Genomic DNA, 18,175 nt, shown 5'->3' on the forward strand with positions numbered 1-18,175 from the left:
TAGTATTAATTTAATAATTGTATTGTTTTAACGGGTATTGTGTATTACTAGGTTCAAATTGATTGACAGTTAATAGTTTGAATGCGTAAATGAGTAAGACTCCCAAGAATAAAGTCCTTAGGTTTAACTGCTATATTGAAATCACTACGCGATCTTCTTGCAGCGTAGTTAAAGAATTCCGACGTTGTAAACCGTCAATATACATCCAAGGTTGTATAGGATGAAAAAGGCCCGAGTTGTTCCGAATGAAAATAACGCGCTTTGTTTGCATAGCACAAGGGATGGTAAAATAACGCGGTACTGGTCATTGTTTGAAGATACCAGAATTAAGAAAACTGTCAGTTGTTGCAGCAAATAAAGATATCTAAATTGAAATATATGCTCTTTTTCAGAAAATAAATACATCGTCCAGAACATGCTTAAATTATACATCACCGGGAAATGTTTTATAATATCAACCAAAGTGCACATTGTGGTGACTTTTTGTCAATATATAACTGGACTAGTCGAGTCATAAAAACGTGTATATTGGATTACAATCATAAAACTTCTTACACTTGCAGAACATAATAATATACTTTTAAATAGCTCAGGACCCACTCTGGATTCATCCAATATGGCCGCCAATATACTAGTAAGTTGTACATGTACTTCCTTTCATTTGAATAAATGTCTTGTTTAGTGGTATTTAATCACTATTAAGATGTTGAAAATAACCTGTTTCAAAATGTATGAACATTCCCCTAAAATAAAAAATAGTTTTTGCCGTAACAATCATAAACTCACAATAAAACATATCTCACTTGTTTGGAAAACTGCAGAACATTTCATTTTTCTTAAACAGTGTGTGTATACCACGTGATAAATTGCGTCATTAATGCTACGTCGGAAGGCAATATTTTGCTTCTAATGAAGACTTTAAACAAAGATAACTTCACTATTTCTTCACCATTTGAAATGAAACATACCTCAGTCTATGCTACTTTCCATACGGAGCCCCAGCTTCGGTCTGTTACCAGAGTTTGATTTAGGGTTTAGTTTCTTAAAACACTTCGACAAACCTTTTCACAATACGGCCGTCTGACGGAGCTCTGTCAAAACTCTATTTTGGAAACAGGTTTGTCGAAGTGTTTAATTAAACTAATCATCTTATCAAACTTCGGTAAAATAAGGAAGGCGGGGCTATATAAGCGGCATAGACTGCCCTTTGTTTTATCTAAAATGGTGAAGTAAAGGAAAAGTTATCTTTGATTTAAGTCTTCATTTTAAGCAAAATGTGACCTTCCGACGTAGCATGTATGACGTGATTTATCACGTGGTATACACACACTGTTAAAGCGGTATAGTAACGCTTGTAGACATTAAACATCAAATATTGAACGCAAATATTAAAACTTCGATCTGATATTTTGTCAGCAGTCAAATATATCTTGTTTCCTCACATTTACGCCAAAATATGTCTTATTCAAAGACAACAAATACAATGGTGGTCAAAACGGTCAATGTGTGAGAGTACGTGCAGCTTTAAACTGTTGATATGTTGATATTGGTAAAAGTATATAAATGTTCCCCTCAGAGCCATGTAAATTATAGTAAGCAAACCAACAGAACAGCTACGTTCTTTACGATAAGAAATGTTGTATTTTAAGTCGGCAGTGCATAGCAGAGCCTTTTAACCGACTACAATATTCAAAACAAGGGAGGCGACTGCGTAGAAGATTGATAGTTATACGTAGCCGAAAATATTTGTAGTTGTCACCAATTGGTGCCCGTCTTCAGATAGTCTTATTGAACAAAACGGGTAATAGACAGTTAGTTTGCGAAAATGGCTGCCGTGGAAGCTCCGATGCCGGGATTTTCTTTTGAAAACTGCACAAGGTGGTTATTTTCATATTTATTTTCAATATATTATAAATTTTGAAATTATGCTTGTCATTGTTTTTGTATATTAATCGTGTAGGAAGAGTTGTCATTGTTAAATATTGTTTGTTTATTAATTTTGGCTTTGTCATGTTGTTTTATGAAAACGTTAAAGTCATGATATCAGACTCAATATAATTGTATTGTTCAATGGTTCATGCAATCATCTGTTAAGAACCACATTTAAAGATGTGCGACTTATTTCAACAAAGTATCGCCACTATCTAGCTGGTGCCTGTTAACTCTCCGCTCAAAATATGTAGCGCTTAGTTCACCCACAGGCGCTAGTCACATAATCAAATATTTTACAAATTCGGCCTATATATGTATATTAAGATATAAGGCCCCCAATGAAACAAAAACATCATGCTGAACAAACAAGAACACTGCTGCAAGAAACGACCAGATAACTGTTATGTCTTTGTGGTCGCCATTTGAAAGCATCAATCCAACCGTTAACGCTTTTTTATTTCATTAAAATCCCTCAATTAGCAAAGAAATGAGAAAAGGATTCACAAAATGCCATGATTTTCAATCCATGTGGTTTTCAACGTCCATTCTGTTTATGTATATAAACCTGATTTCTGGTCGATTCCTACGAAATAAACATAAAACGGCTAGAATTTCCACGTACGTTCCATTAACAAACTCTTTTCCTATCGATCTGCGATGTCTCAATTGAACGAAAGCCCTCTACACACGTAATTCTTTTGAAAAAGTACACAAGGATCTAGCTTGTGACAGTATTTTATCGCCATGACAATATAGCGCATGTATACTGTTCCACACTGAATATTATGCTAGGATTTGATTAGTTAGGATAAGAAACACTTTTTACCTGTTTTACTATTGACAAATCATATAACACTATTTCTTCGCTTCATTCTCCTGTCACTTCAAAATCAAAATGGTGAACTTTGACCTGCACTTCCACGACCGATATTTTCAAAAGAATTACGTACATAGAGGGCTTTCGTTCTGTTGAGACTTCGCAGATCGATAGGAGTCGAAAAAACACACAACGGACCAAACAGCATCAGTATCTTTGCATGTAAACCACTCTAGATGAAATATTTTCTAAATTATATAATCATAAAGGATAATGGTTATTCCCGAATTCATAATGGAATCATTGGAAACATTTCAGGAATAAACACATAGAGAAACTTGGACTGAAGGCACCAACAGCTTACAAGACTGGAACAACTATAGCAGGGATCATTTACAAGGTAAAATATTTCACCAGTCAATTGTAACCACGGCCCCCCAAGGTCCGGGGTATACTGGGGATAGCCGGGGAAATGGGCCGTGTTTTTACCTTCCAGGTGGCCCTGCAGTGCCGGGTGAATGCGGTGGTTTTGTTTGCGCCAAAAATAGCGGGGACTCGGCCTTACCTAGGGTCCCTGGGGTGCGGGGGCATATGGTGGGGATTTTACCAGCAGGTTGTCTCCGCAGGGCGGGTATTTTACCTGGGGTTGGCTGGACCGAAAGTCAAAGTCCCCGCTATTCCCCGGACCTGACGGAGCCGAGGTTACAATTGACTGGTGCATAATGAGTTTTAAATTCTGGACACTCTAATATATATCTCATTATATATTTTATATATCTTATAATATCACTCTACCTCAACACACAGTGGCTAAAATTATCACAAGCCTGCATGCCTGATATTATTATGCCAAGCACAAGTTTTAAGTATAAGGTCTTGTTTATTCAAAAGTCTTATTTCAATGACTGCAACACTTACTTTAACTACTTTATAGTCGTTCATCAACAGCCAGGGTTCCCGCTGGCGATCGCCATTGTCGCCATTTGCGACAAAATCACACAAGTGGCAACAACTTTTCAAATTTTGCGAATTTATGGCGACAACGATTTTTTTCTAAAATATTTTCTTAAAATGATGTAAGTGATGCCCATGCGGCCTGCATGATAATCGATTCTATCACTATCATAAATCAAGCGCATCTGCTGGTGCGACAACAAAAATTAATCCGATAATTAGGGCAAGCAGTCACGGCCCAGTCAACACCTCGCTGATTATTGCAGAATTTTATTGCTTTCACGGATAAACAATGACATCCATAAACTGTTATGTCTCTGTTTAGCAAAACAATTTTAAATATTTAGCTCAACAGCTTTGTTGTTGCGTTATTATCGTGTTAGCTTTTAACAATGCAAATCATAGAATTTTTTGTTGTTGGAAAGTCACGTGATATGCAAATTTCGTAATGATGTTTACGCGCTAAAAATAGATTTGCTTTGAAATTCGGTTTTGTCGCAATTTGTTATTGCTATAAATGCAGCATTCTAAGAGTTCAAAAAGTGTAAAAAAGATTAACAGAAATCATTGGGTATGCTTACAAATAAATAGAATTAAACCCCATTTGATAAGGCTTCTAATAAGTTGGCTGGAGTAAAGAGTAGGTAGACGAATTTCTATTCGGAAACTTAAGGCCCTAGTTTGACAATGTATATGTGTTTGAGTTTCCATTAATTTAAATTTATCTCATAATTTCACAATTGTATTCTTTAATGCTATGACACTATTGTATGCAGGCATTAGACTGAAATCAACATATAGATGTTTATGTCACATTTTTTTGCTATATTTACAACAGAATATTATGTTTTTGCATGACAATGTGCTTATTAAATGCAATTTAAAGCTCTTAAAATGCTTAAACCCTTTAACCCCCCCCCCCCCGCGACAAGTGGCGACAACTTTTTAGAACCCAGGGGGAACCCTGAACAGCTAGTATTCATGTGTGACTCATTCCTAAATTACTATTAATGGAAAGCAACAGAAACAGAATGTGTCATAGGTATACATATATACAAAAATGGACTTTTCATATATAGAATTATTTGGAGTAATTCCAGTAATTAATTATGCCATGATGAATTCGGCTTCGTAATGTTAGTGTATCTCACAGGATGGGGTTGTCCTTGGCGCTGACACAAGAGCTACAGAAGACACGATTGTGGCTGACAAAAACTGTAGCAAGATCCATTATCTCGCTGACAACATGTAGTAAGTTAAACTATTGTTGTGTAAAAGTGATATAATTTTATTATACTTCAGGCTTTGAATTGCATATATATCTCATAAGTCTTGGTATATTGCTGACACCATGTAGTAAGTCAAACCATTATTGTGTAGAATTGATATACTTCACTCTAAGACTTGCATACATGTCTCAAAAGACTGTGGGTTCTGAACAAAAGAAACAAGTCCCAGATGTAGTTTTGTGCACACATTACTTAACAAAGTTCATAATTCTGATGAGCATGCTCAAAGGGACTGACCGATCACATATTAATAAGATCAAATATAGAATTAGCCACATTTCAGTATCGTGTTATGAATTGTTAAACAATGCTTTTCTAAAAGGAATGATTTTTGAATTGCTTATTACAAATTGCTTATTACAAATTGCTTATTACAAATTTCACCCAACAGTTGTTGTGGAGTCGGAACTGCTGCTGAAGTCATGATTATTGAATTACTCATTACAAATTTCACCCGACAGTTGTTGTGGAGCCGGAACTGCTGCTGACACAGAAATGACGACCCAAATGATCTCGTCTCAACTTGAGCTTCATAAACTGAACACCGCACGAACACCTCGTGTTGCCACTGCAAACAGGCTTCTGAAACAGATGCTGTTTAGGTAGTGTACTGGGCTTTAAATTAACCCTTTAGCACATAGACAAGTGGCCAGATTATACCTCCCAGTCAATAGCCATCTTACTGATAAGCAGTCCTTATCTTTATAGGTACTTTTCAGGGTATTTGAAAATGAGCAAATGAATACAGCAGTATGACCTTAAAATCAATATTACTCCAAATAATTGTTTCCAAATCTGTTTTTATGTGAATACATTTTTTATAGATAATTAAATTATCTAATAAATGGTGTCAATGATGAAATATAAAATTATTTTATTTCATATGTGAATGCATTTCCAAGATGGAATTGTATCATTTCTTTGAAATGTCATAATTGCATTAAATCAATTGGGTAATAAAATGCTGGGATCGATCTAAATTTTATTACCCCTATCATAAAAAAGACCCATCTGGATTAAAAAGCCGACAATTGATGTTCTTGTGTATAATACACAGAAATGTGGCAGGAATATCCGGTGTCATCCAGCTGAGAGATATAGTCCAGAGTGTCTGTTTAACTTTATTACCCCCCTCATAAAATTCTTTACAAAAAGAAAGCTGATAAAAAAAATTAAGTAATGAATACAAAGAGCTAAATCATCAAACACTTGCACTAATTTGTTTTCTTGACCTATTTTACGACCGGAACCATGCTGGCCATCGATTAGCTCAGCAGAAAATTTACTCATCATTTTCTCAACTACTTAATGTTTCTATAACACAAAATATTATTTACAAATAATTATAATCTTTATTGATTTTAATGGTAAATTAAACTGACATAATATATTCAATGATTTACACATCAATGTTTTGTGGGAATTTCCATACTGTACAGTACTGCTATTCCTCGAGTTTTTATTACGTCACAGTGGAATCTCACACCTGTGATTGGCAGTATAAATAATAACCTTCAAGTTTTAGCAGACGACATTTTCAAGGGAAAATCAATACACAAAAGGTTAAGCTTCAGCTTTATAAACATCCGGGATATTGTTTTCAAAAAGAAAGATGCAAAATTGAAGTATTGAAATGACCCTATTGAAATATGCGGGAGATGCGTATACATCCAGTAGTGTATAGGGTCGGCCAGATGCGTTTACATCTGCTAATGAGCTATGACGGCCTATCTCGTATACATGCGCTAAAGGGTTAAGACATGAACATTTCTAATGTAAGGGTTTAAGCTAACAGTTATTGAAGGATGCTGTATCCTGTCTTCTTTTGGTAGCTCGGGCATCAAAATAAGTCTTTTGGATCAATAAGCATGGATTCCTTTACTAATGCTTGGGCCTAAAAAAGAAGGTTTGGTTAGGGTTACATCCTTTTCAAAAACAGGTAGGGTAGGTAACGTAGGCTTCTTTTTTTTATTGGGCTTACATAAGAATGGCATTTTCATCATTGGAGAATGGTTTTAAAGTCATCTTCAGTATAAAGCATTAAAGGTTTTAAACTGCATATATAGAAAAGCAAAAAAAAAGTTTGTTTTTTTTAGTTTTTTATATCTTATTTTCAAACTGACTATAAAAACAGTAGGGTCGGCACCTATTTTGTAGATAGAGTCGGGTAACTCGAACCAAATGGTTTTTTTTAGGCCTTGGTATTACATTTTTGAACAAGCCAAGCTATAAAACCCAGAATTTTGACCAAGCCTAGAAAGCACTTTACCAGTGCAGGGCTTGCGGTCTTGTTCTAATTTCGACCACTGGGTAGCTACCTTCTGTTATCATGGAAACAAGCCTGTGCACCCTTCTGCTTTTGTAGAAATGCTTAAAATAGTCAAATATTTCTTTTGTTTTGATTGGAACATTTTTATGCCCCCCTTCGAAGAAGAGGGGTATATTGCTTTGCACAGGCATGTCGGTATGTCGGTCGGTCCGTCGGTAGACCAAAGCTTGTCCGAGTGATAACTCAACAATTCCTGGACGTATGGTCATCAAACTTTACATGAAGGTTGGGCCTGAGCAGTAGAAGACCCCTATTGATTTTGGGGGTCATCAGGTCAAAGGTCAAGGTCACAGTGACCTTTAATGGTAAAATAATTTTAAAGCTTGTCCGAGTGATAACTCAACAATGCGTGCACCCATGGCCCTCAAACTTGACATGGAGGTTGGGCCTGACCAGTAGATGACCCCTATTGCTTTGGGGGGTCATCAGGCCAAAGGTCAAGGTCACAGTGACCTTGAATGGTAAAAGGTTGTCCGAGTGATAACTCGACAATGCCTGCACCCATGGCCCTCAAACTTGACTTGAAGGTTGGGCCTGACCAGTAGCTGACCCCTATTGTTTTTTGGGCTCAATAGGTCAAAGGTCAAGGTCACAGTGACCTTGAATGGTAAAAGGTTGTTCGAGTGTAACTCAACAATGCCTGCACCCATGGCCCTCAAACTTGATTTGGAGGTTGAGCCTGGCCAGAAGATTGTTCCTATTAATTTTGGGGGTCATTGGACCAAAGGTCAAGGTCACAGTGACCTTGAATGGTAAAAGGTTGTCCGATTGATAACTCAACAATGCCTGCACCCATGGCCCTCAAACAATGCCTGCACCCATGGCCCTCAAACTTGACTTGGAGGTTGGGCCTGGCCAGAAGATGGTCCCTATTGATTTAAGGGGTCATTAGGCCAAAGGTCAAGGTCACAGTGACCTGGAATGGTTAAAGGTTATCCGAGAGATAACTTGACAATGGCTGCACCCATGGCCCTCAAACTTGATTTGGAGGTTGAGCCTGGCCAGAAGATTGTCCCTATTAATTTTAGGGGTCATTGGGCCAAAGGTCAAGGTCACAGTGACCTTGAATGGTAAAAGGTTGTCCGATTGATAACTCAACAATGCCTGCACCCATGGCCCTCAAACAATGCCTGCACCCATGGCCCTCAATGACTTGGAGGTTGGGCCTGGCCAGAAGATGGTCCCTATTGATTTAAGGGGTCATTAGGCCAAAGGTCAAGGTCACAGTGACCTGGAATGGTTAAAGGTTATCCAAGAGATAACTTGACAATGGCTGCACCCATGGCCCTCAAACTTGATTTGGAGGTTGAGCCTGGCCAGAAGATTGTCCCTATTAATTTTAGGGGTCATTGGGCCAAAGGTCAAGGTCACAGTGACCTTGAATGATAAAAGGTTGTCCAAATGATAACTTAACAATGCCTGCACCCATGGCCCTCAAACTTGACATGGAGGTTGGGCCTGACCAGTAGATGACCCCTATTGATTTTAGGGGTCAAAGGTCAAGGTCACAGTGACCTTGAAAGCAAACTCGACAATTCTTGGACCTATTGTCATCAAACTTGACATGAAGGTTGGGCCTGCCCAGTAGGTGACCCCTATCGACTTTGGGGGTCATCAGGCCAAGGTCAATGTCACAGTAACCTTTAACGCAAAAAAGTTAACAAATCTTCCCCCACTGATATCTCAACAATGCCTGAACCTATGATCATTAAACTTGACATGGATGTTAAGCCTGACCAGTAGATCACCCTTATTCATTTTAGAATTCATAGAGCCAAAGGTCAAGGTCACAGTGATCTTGAATGGTAAAAGGTTGTCCGAGTGATAAATCAACAATGCCTGAACCCATGGCCTTCAAACTTGACTTGGAGTTGCATCTGACTTGTAGATGACCCCTTATGATTTAAGGGGTCATCGGGTCAAAGGTCAAGGTCACAGTGACCTTGAACGAAAAAAACTTGTCTTGTGATAACTTGACAATGCCTGCACCCATGGCCCTCAAACTTGACATTTAGATTTCTGGTGACCAGCTGATGACTCTTGATTTTGAGTTCATAGAGTCAAAGGTCACGATGGTCATAACACACATTATCCTCACACTTTAATGGTCATAATCTTAAAACAGCAACAAATCAGCTGTCATTTCGGTCCATGCATATTTCATTCAATTGTCCATATAATCCTGACAACATGGCGCTCAGAGGGGGCATAATGTTTGACAAACATCTCTTGTTGTTTATAAATTCCTGTATTCTTGTATAATCCTCATATTACTTCCATTAAACACAATTCCTAATTTAATATATCAACTTGTAATATCAGATAATAAAACTATTCAGATTTTTTTTTATCGTCAGCCAAGTCTTGCAGACTGGAAGGCTTGCTTTATTTGGTAATTAAAAAGTCTGACAGGCATTTTACCAGTGTCTGGCTTGCGAGCTTGTGCTAATATTGAACACTGCTACATGTAATACAAGAAAAAAAAATCAGCACAGCTTCAATTACTGGTACGGTGATTGTGGCACTTGTTTTGGAAACCCCATTCTGGTTGTTTTCCCTTACAAACTATCATTATCTTTCGAAAAAAAACTAAAAAGGTATTTTCAAACATATTGCTTTTCTTTGGTCCAAGGCTGTCATGTTTTGTTATGTTTTACCTATTCAGATACCAGGGCCACATCAGTGCTGCGCTGGTCTTGGGCGGTGTTGATGTCACAGGACCACACTTATACAGTATACATCCCCATGGATCCACAGACAAACTGCCTTATGTTACCATGGGTAAGAAAAATGTTAGATAATGTCCCGATTGTTCTAACTTTGTTAAAGTTAACAATTTTGTTAACATCAACGTTGTTAACTTTCAAATCTGAACTGCAATGAAAGTTTAATGGATACACTTGTGATCTGCAATATTTCTAACAAGCTTTAAGACTACATTCATCAAAATAAGTCTTTTGTATGAAAAAGCCCGAATTCATATACTACTGCTTGGCATTACAAGAATTTGAGCAAGCTCGGAAAGCATTTTACCAGTGTAGGGCTCTCGGACGTGTGCTGATTTCGACCACTGAGACTACTGTTTCTACTGTACTTCATTTTATTCAAAAAGTTTGAGCACTCATAAAAAAAATCAACTTTAAAGATAACAGTGATGTTGCTGATTTGAACAAAGTTAGAAACTATCTGCCCATTGTGTAGATATCATGGCACACACCTTTGAGTGACTTAAGGTAAAGCAGTGCTCTTCTCTGGATTTGAAAAGAGCTGGCTGTACACTCCTGGGTGATTCAAACCCCTTTAAACCCCATTTTGGACCTAAATGCAACCATTTGACTCAGTGATTATTTTCTAAAATATTTTTACCGCCTGTGCCTTGCAAAAAAAGTCGAGATTGGGAAAAAATACAAAATCAGAACCCAATAGCAAACATAATGGCAAATATACCTGTTTAAACCTTTTTATTCATACATTATGCTGTGAAAGAGTAAGTCTTGTTAAGATTTTGTTTATTTTTCAAGAAATGTATTGGGGTTTTTCATCAGCATAATCTGCATTTATCAAATAGGGAAAAATTTGAATTTTTTTGGAAAAATTAAAAATAAATTATTATTTTTTCGCTAGGGGAAACGGTCTTTAGAAGGCAGTAAATTCCACCAAAAAAAATCTCTGTGACTAAATGACTTTTGTAAAGTATTTGGTGGCATATGTTAGACTTTGTAATGTTCTTGGTTAACAACATTTGTTTGTTTACAGGGTCTGGTTCTTTGGCTGCCATGGCAACGTTTGAGGACAGATTTAAACCCGATATGGAGGTAGGAGCAAGTTCTGCTTTAACTAATTGCACCGAAAGCTAAATGTAAATGAATACATTTTAAGAAAGGAATGAAGACAAATCCTGGGCACTTATGTCCTGAGTTTGAAATTCAGGCTCAGAAAATCAAGATTTGATTTTTTTTTGTAAAAATGCTATTACAGGAGCAAATATGGTCAAAAGTGTCATAAATGTTACAAGTAATCCGTTCTACAATCAGGCAGCAATCTGTCAATATGTTTTATATTATAGATATTTTGAAGCTTTTCAGACTGCAGTTTTCAAAGTCTGAGTCTGAAAGACTCCAGATGTTAGAGAATACGGCATCTTCAACTGTCGTTTTAAATCAATCAAAATAATATGAGATGATGTGAGTTACATGCCTTTAAAAAAAACCAACTTGTTTTTCCCCATTTATTTCTCTGAAGAGCCAAATTCGGAGTGAAAACAGCTTCAGAAAAAAAATGTCAGAAGCTTACTCCTGTTTTTAAGACGCAGGCATTTTTTTATTGGAAATCTGAGGGAAAAAAGTGCATATTATAATCAGTCATTTAGGGTACACATTTTTTGGTAAAAAAACCTGAAACAAGTATATTGTTTTTTTATACTACAACAAAAATTACCCTCTTCCATAGAAAGCGGAGGCAATGAAGCTTGTGAGAGATGCGATAGCGGCTGGAATCTTCAACGACCTGGGGTCTGGATCCAACGTTGACATCTGTGTGATCACGAAGGGCAAGGTGGAATATCTGCGACCATTTGATGAGGCCAATGTCAAGGGACAGAGGTAATCTTTTAACCAGCGAAAACAAGTTTTAAATCTGCACTCTCACATATTTTTTATTTATTGTCTCGGAACGAGCCAAATTATGCGAAAATTAATGTAAACCAGTCATATTAGACTGCTGACAAAAACTTGGATCGCAGAATTTTATATGTATGTTCTAATATTATGTTTTATGCATTTTTCTTAAACCGTTAGTAACAGTTTTAGCCATAAAACATTAATTTTGGAACAAAAATATGAAAATATGCGATCTGATCTTTTATCAGCAGTCTTTTATCTCTGGTTTGCTGATATTTATGCAAAGATTTTCTAATGATTGGTTTTATGCTTAGCCTTTCTGTTAAAGCTGCACCCTCAAAAATTTACTGTTTTGGCAACATTTTTTTTTTACTGTCTTTGAATGAGCCAACTTTTGCTTAAATGTCTGAAAACCAGTGATACAAGATTTCTGACAAAAGATCAGATTGCAGTTTTTCATGATAACATTCGAATGTTGATGTTTTATTGCTAAAAGCGTTGCTAATTAAACACTTTTTCGGCATTTTCCCACATGACTGAGATCTGTTCTTTTGTGAGTTATCTTATATGAATGAATTGAATGCATTGATACCAAAATCAGCTGATTTTGATACAAATACTAAAAAAAAGTCAAATCTATCCATCTGTGAGAGTGCAGCTTTAAGGTAATTATCAAAGCGCACAGCTTAGGGCTATTAAAACAAAAAGAATGGCAAAATCATATTTTGAATGCATTTAAGAACTTCACATTTTTTTTCAATTTCATAGGAAAGGCAAACTTGTTTGGTATAACATTATACAGTATTTTATATAAGTATAAACTTACTGAATTAACATAAGGTTGTCCAGTTAGCGCAGTGGTTATCTCTCTCGCCTCTCACCAAGGCGACCAGGGCTTGATTCCTGAATTGAATGCATGTGAGATTGGATGGTAGTCATCAAGTCAGAAAAGTGGGTTTTCTCCTGGTTGCCCGGTTTCCTCAACAACAAAAGACAAACTCTCACACAACATTAAGCCAACCAGAGTGACATAACATAAGTTGTATATAACATTCTTTAAAATCATTGTGAAATAAATAACTAAATTTTTTTCAAACTAATTAACATTACCTTATTAAAAGATGATTTGTTACTAGTGATATTTCGATGATCGATTATAATTGAAAATTGATTGGTTAGACCTAAAATTGGCTACAATCGATTGAATTTTGTCATAATCGTTCATCGATTCAACAGGCGAGTTGTTCTTTTTTTTAAAATTCGGGTAATTTCCGCCAATTTTCTCCTTTGAGTTCATTTATACATTTCGAAGTGTTCAGTTGTTTTCATGAACAGTATGGCCGAAAGCAACAACAACACTAAATAACTTTAACATACACATACCATAAGCATAGTTATGGATTACGAGTTATTGTACAAGAATTCAACTACAATTAAGTTTTTGTCAAAAACTGATTGAATTATTGATTATCGGTTACTTGAGTGGAACCGATTATCGATAGTCCAATTGGAACCGATTTTCAACACTTGTCTATTTGTTACCCACAGGGAAGGGAATTACGGCTTCAAGCGAGGAACAACGGCCATTCTGTCAACAGAGGTCAAGAAAATCCCCTTCGAGATTCTCGCAACGTCTGTCGTCCAGTCCGATACAGCGATGGACACAGCATGAGGATCATCTAGGGTCTAGTTTTGGCACGAAATATGTGGAATAGATCATAGGATTACTATGTGTTATGTGGAATCTTGTGAAAAGGGATTGTCTTAAGAGATTGGCTCCATGTATTAATAAATGCTACATTTGTTTTTCTAAAATTTCCATGGATTTAACTTGCGATATTATTCCTTATTTAAACTTCTAATATTCAAAGAAAAATTTACAATAATACACTTCAAAAAAATCATGATTTGATAGCTTTTCAATTTTTGTCGATCTTTAATACATTTTTAATGTGAAATAAAATATAATTTAAAAAAGTAGATTAAATTGTTTTACTGTTACATGCATATTTTCATTGACTGCTTCATTACATTTTATTATCATAGTGAAAAATAGTCAAACATGGACCAACATTTTAATAAGTGTAAACACTTGTAAATTTTTTGTCTGATAAAAAAATCTACAACTTTTATTTGCTTGAATTATAAGCTCTGTGTTGGTCAAACATTCCGAGACAATATCGAAGACTCCATTTATAGACAATGTGACCATTACTGTTCTTCCCGTGTCATGGTTTCATATTTTGGATCAATTTCAATGGATAGTTACAGTTTTGTATAAGTGCTATTCTCAAAATATGTTGATTAAATGATATTTAACATGTTTGTCTTCATTCATTCTTAAACGTCTAAAGACAAGCTTTTTACTGACGTTCTTAATTCCATTTTGGGCAGAAATTGCTCATGTAGCTATTGTGATTGGTCATTGTCCCTGGCCCAAAAAGAAAAAATCATTGCCAACATTTTGCCCACTGAAGCAGTATGAACCAACATTCAGACAATATTGTTAATAATAAATTAGTTGGGTAAGAGCTTAAATGTGTTTTAAGAGTATGCATCCCCCCAACCAGGTTTTTTATGCCCCCGAAGGTGGGCATATTAAAATCGCACCGTCCGTCCGTCCGTCCGGCTCTGTAACTTTCCCTTGTATGGACAGATTTTAAAATAACTTACCACATGTGTTCCACATACCAAGACGACGTGTCGCGTGCAAGACCCGTGTCCCTACCTCAAAGGTCAAGGTCACACAAAGTGTTTATTCACAATGGAGTGCTGCATATAAGGACATAGAGTATAGGTTGTCGTGTCCAGGCTGTAACTTTCTCTTGTATGGACAGATTTTAAAATAAGTTGCCACATGTGTTCGACATGCCAAGACGATGTGTCGCGTGCAAGAACCGTGTCCCTACCTCAAAGGTCAAGGTCACACAAAGTGTTTATTCACAATGGAGTGCTGCATACAAGGACACAGGGTATAGGTTGTCGTGTCCGGGCTGTAACTTTCCCTTGTAAGGACAGATTTTAAAATAACTTGCTACATGTGTTCCACATACGAAGACGACGTGTCCTATGCAAGACCCATGTCCCTACCTCTAAGGTGAAAGATACACTAAGTGTTTATTCACAAGGGAATTCTGAATATAAGGACATAACAGTGTAGATTGTCAAGTATGGGTGGCATATTTTATGTTCAGAGGAAATTTAAAATAACTTGTCATATGTATTTGACACATAAAGGCAAGATCAACTTTTCATGTACTGACCTTGTTCGTAGGTCAATGTCACATTCGGGGGCATTTGTCACATACTGTGACAGCTCTTGTTTACTTTCGGTCCAGCCAAGCCCAAGTAAAACTGCTGGTTAAATCACCGCTAAATGCCCCTGCACCCCAGGGACCCTAGGTAAGGCCCATTCCCTGCTAATTTTGGTGCGAGCTAAAAACCATCGCATTAACCCAGCACTGCGGGGCCACCTGGAAGGTAAAACATGGCCCATTTTCCTGCCTATCCTTGTTATACCGCCGGACCTGGGGGGGGGGGGGGGGGGGGGCGTGGTAACAATTGACTGGTGCATTTCTGGTCAGAACAACATTCCATTTGAGACTAATTTTATGAATTTCAACTCCAGTACATGCTCAAGTGAAACTGATTCATGTGCATGTTAACTTAATCAAGTAAATTAAAGCAGGCAATTTCATGTTTGATTTTAGCTGACAAGTTTAACTGACACCAGTTCATGATGTCATTACAGTACGTAAGTTCAACTGACTATAGCACATGTTTTAATTAATGTAGGAATGTTCAACTGACTCCAGTACATGTTGTAGCTATAAATGTAGGAAAGTTAAACTGCCTAAAGTACATGTCATCATTAAAGTGGGCAAGTTCAGCTGACACCAGTATATGTTGTTGTCATTAAAGTAGGCAAGTTCAACTGACTCAAGTTCATGTTGTTGTCATTAAAGTAGGCAAGTTTTACTGACTCCAGTACATGTTGTTGTCATTAAGGTAGGCAAGTTCATCTGACTCAGGTTCATGTTGTTGTCATTAAAGTAGGCAAGTTCAACTGACTCAGGTTCATATTGTTGTCATTAAAGTAGGCAAGTTCATCTGACTCAGGTTCATATTGTTGTCATTAAAGTAGGCAAGTTCAACTGACTCAAATACATTTTGTTGCCATTAAAGTGGGCAAGTTCAACTGGCTCAAGTACACGTTGTTTTCATTAAAGTAGGCAAGTTTAACTGACTCAAATACATTTTGTTGCCATTAAAGTGGGCAAGTTCAACTGACTCCAGTACATGTTGTTGTCATTAAAGTAGGCAAGTTCAACTGACTCCAGTTCATGTCATTAAAGTGGGCAAGTTCAACGGACTCCAGTACATGTTGTCATTAAAGAAGGCAAGTTCAACTGACTCCAGTAGACATTGTTGTCATTAAAATAGGCAAGTTCAACTGACTTCAGTACATGTTGTTGTCATTAAAGTAGGCAAGTTCAACTGAATTAAGTACATGTTGTCATTAAAGTAGGCAAGTTCAACTGACTCCAGTACATGTTGTTGTCATTAAAGTAGGCAAGTTCAACTGACTCCAGTACATGTTGTTGTCATTAAAGTAGGCAAGTTTAACTGACTTCAGTACATGTTGTTGTCATTAAAGAAGGCAAGTCCAACTGACTCAATTCCATGTTGTAATTTAAGTAGGCAAGTTCAACTGACTCCAGTACATGTTGTCATTAAAGTAGGCAAGGTCAACTGACTCCAGTACATGTAGTCATTAAAGTAGGCAAGTTCACCTGACTCCAGTACATGTTGTCATTAAAGCCGCCAAGTTATACTGACTCCAGCACATGTTGTCATTAAAGAAGGCAAGTTCACGCGACTCCAGCACATGTTGTCTTTAAAGTAGGCAGGTTCAACTGACTTATGTACATGTTGTTGTCATTAAAGAAGGCAAGTTCAACTGACTCCGGTACATGCTGTTGTCATTAAAATTGGCAAGTTCAACCGACTTCAGTACAAGTTGTGGTCATTAAAGTAGGCAAGTTCAACTGAATCAAGTACATGTTGTAGTCATTAAAGTAGGCAAGTTCAAAGGACTCCAGTACATGTTGTCATTAAAGTAGGCAAGTTCAACTGACTTAAGTACATGTTGTCATTGAAGTAGGCAAGTTTAACTGACACCAGTACATGTTGCCCATAAAGACAGCAAGTTCAACTGACTCCAGTACATGTTGTTGTCATTAAAGTAGGCAAGTTCAACTGACTCCAGTACATGTTGTTGTCATTAAAGTAGGCAATTTCAACTGACTCCAGTACATGTTGTTGTCATTAAAGTAGGCAAGTTCAACTGACTCCAGTACATGTTGTTGCCATTAAAGTAGGCAAGTTCAATTGACTGCAGTACATGTTGTTGTCATTAAAGTAGGCAAGTCTAACTGACTCCAGTACATGTTGTCATTTAAGTAGGCAAGTCTAACTGACTCCAGTACATGTCATCATTAAAGTAGGCAAGTTTAACTGACTCCAGAACATGTTGTCATTTAAGTTGGCAAGTCTAACTGACTCCAGTACATGTTGTCATTTAAGTAGGCAAGTTTAACTGACTCCAGTACATGTCATCATTAAAGTAGGCAAGTTTAACTGACCCCAGAACATGTTGTAGTCATTCAAGTAGGAAAATTAACTGAAATTATATTTTGTTAGTATTAAAGTAGGCAAGTTTAACTGACTCAAGTAAGCAAGTTGAATGAATTAAAGAAAGGATGTGTTTGAACTCACAGCTGAAAGGCTGGAACAATTTTGGCAATAGGTTTGGGCAGCGCCAGAGTAGGCTCTCAATGAGGGTCAAAGGGCATGAAGCTCTCAGCTAAAAGGCTGGAACCATTTTGGCAATAGGTTTGGGCAGCGCCAGAGTAGGCTCTCAATGAGGGTCAAAGGGGGTGAAGCTCTCAGCTGCAGAAGCAAAATTTGGTTTGAAGAAGTCCTTTTGAGGGCTCTCCTGACTTCATATTTGAAGCCAACTGGAGTGTCAATACGAACAACAAATAAAGTAACAACCAACAGTAACCAGCTATTTTTGTTAAATCATTTAAAACAAATAATGAACAAAAATCCAAGGAGTAAATAATAAGATCTGCTGAAATCCATGAATCCGGAGTTCATGAATCCGGAGACAAATCACAACCTTGGTCTCGAGTATGTGATTTTGTCGTTAAAGAATAGATAACGGAGAAAG

General features: G+C 37.0%; 1 protein-coding gene across 1 annotated transcript; it reads left to right on the forward strand.

The window, feature by feature from the left end:
- Positions 1-1,782: 1,782 nt before the first annotated feature.
- On the forward strand, positions 1,783-14,261 carry LOC128223009 (proteasome subunit beta type-7-like). The gene is made up of 8 exons (XM_052932237.1): positions 1,783-1,878; positions 3,068-3,149; positions 4,857-4,954; positions 5,454-5,594; positions 9,987-10,102; positions 11,078-11,136; positions 11,771-11,922; positions 13,489-14,261. Exons 1-8 carry the CDS (start codon positions 1,826-1,828, stop codon positions 13,610-13,612), a joined length of 825 nt encoding a protein of 274 aa, XP_052788197.1. The 5' UTR covers positions 1,783-1,825; the 3' UTR covers positions 13,613-14,261.
- The last annotated feature ends 3,914 nt before the right edge of the window (positions 14,262-18,175 follow it).

Source organism: Mya arenaria, chromosome 17 (assembly GCF_026914265.1).
Source record: "Mya arenaria isolate MELC-2E11 chromosome 17, ASM2691426v1".
NCBI classification, from domain to species: domain Eukaryota; kingdom Metazoa; phylum Mollusca; class Bivalvia; order Myida; family Myidae; genus Mya; species Mya arenaria.

Excerpts from the sequence above, each read along its gene's own strand:
- LOC128223009 (XM_052932237.1), top strand. The coding sequence starts at position 1,826 with ATGGCTGCCGTGGAAGCTCCGATGCCGGGATTTTCTTTTGAAAACTGC. Across the intron at positions 4,955-5,453 it reads TATCTCGCTGACAACATGTA|TTGTTGTGGAGCCGGAACTG; the intron begins GTAAGTTAAACT and ends TTCACCCGACAG. Across the intron at positions 11,923-13,488 it reads GCCAATGTCAAGGGACAGAG|GGAAGGGAATTACGGCTTCA; the intron begins GTAATCTTTTAA and ends TGTTACCCACAG.